We start from the raw sequence: 955 nt of genomic DNA on the forward strand, positions 1-955 counted from the left end.
CATGTTCACGTCACCTGGCACGGCGCCTTGCGAGTTGATATCATTCGGAGATGTTCCTACACTACCATGCCATGCCTGTTCTTTGCGAAAAGAGAACGACTCACTATGTGAGCACGGGTGCCGCCTTGTCCTTCCTTTCTTCAGCGTGTTTCCCATGTGCAGCAAATAATCAGTGCGACGTTCCAATGAACCATCCCTCGTGCAGTGTTGCCGGAAAAGAAAAATCAAGAAATTCAATGCGGATCGAAACCCATCCGCGGGTATCGTCGAACAATGCAACGCGCATGTATGGGAGCCGTGGTTGACGTGCTTTGGTCGTCACATGGACTGGAAACCCCCTCCTGAGTCGAAGGGTTTCGGTGCGCGCGATCAGGATGACCCCCATGAGCAGAATCCAGAACGCAGAAACGAATAATTACATCATCGCCAACATCCCCCGCATGCTCTCATCTCTGGAATGGCTGGTACAGCTGACGCGAGAGCGTCTGATCGGCAGCCTGCATGACAGTGTACGCGACCCAGTAGGCCATTTCAGCGCGAGTTCGGAAGAGTAGGTGCCAGTGGTGTCGGAAAAGGGCACCGCTGCCGATGAGGCCGGGCCTGCGGCGAAGGCTCAAAGCTTTGAGGATCAGGAGGTTGTGCTCTACAGCATCAATCCTATCAAAGAGTAAGCCCTGGCTGATGTGATACACCCACGAGAGAAAGGTGCGATGATCGACGGCGGTGCATCGAAATCGGTGCTCGGTTGTGCAGTGCGACCGAACCTGTCGGAGCTTCTTCGCGAGCTTCGGGGGCGAGGGCGGGCTGAGCAGCGCGTGCTTCACGACTCGACCGGGTTCTGCTCCGGGGCGTTCAGCATCATACATGGGGCAAACCACCATAAGAGCTTGTTACCTCGCCTGCATCTAGTCCACCCCGTCCTGGCGGTCGACGACGAGGCCCGTCATCCTCGATG

The 955-nt window shown here is 56.3% G+C and overlaps 1 protein-coding gene across 1 annotated transcript in view; it reads right to left on the reverse strand.

Moving 5' to 3' along the window:
- Positions 1-446: 446 nt before the first annotated feature.
- Positions 447-955, reverse strand: part of VDBG_07511 (conserved hypothetical protein) — a gene marked incomplete at both ends in the record, with an annotated part of 4,540 nt that continues 4,031 nt past the window's right edge. The window contains one exon of the mRNA XM_003002006.1: positions 447-838. Within this exon, the coding sequence (XP_003002052.1) occupies positions 447-838 (392 nt within the window). The remainder of the gene's footprint in view (positions 839-955) is intronic.

Source organism: Verticillium alfalfae, genomic scaffold (genome assembly GCF_000150825.1).
Source record: "Verticillium alfalfae VaMs.102 supercont1.10 genomic scaffold, whole genome shotgun sequence".
NCBI lineage: Eukaryota > Fungi > Ascomycota > Sordariomycetes > Glomerellales > Plectosphaerellaceae > Verticillium > Verticillium alfalfae.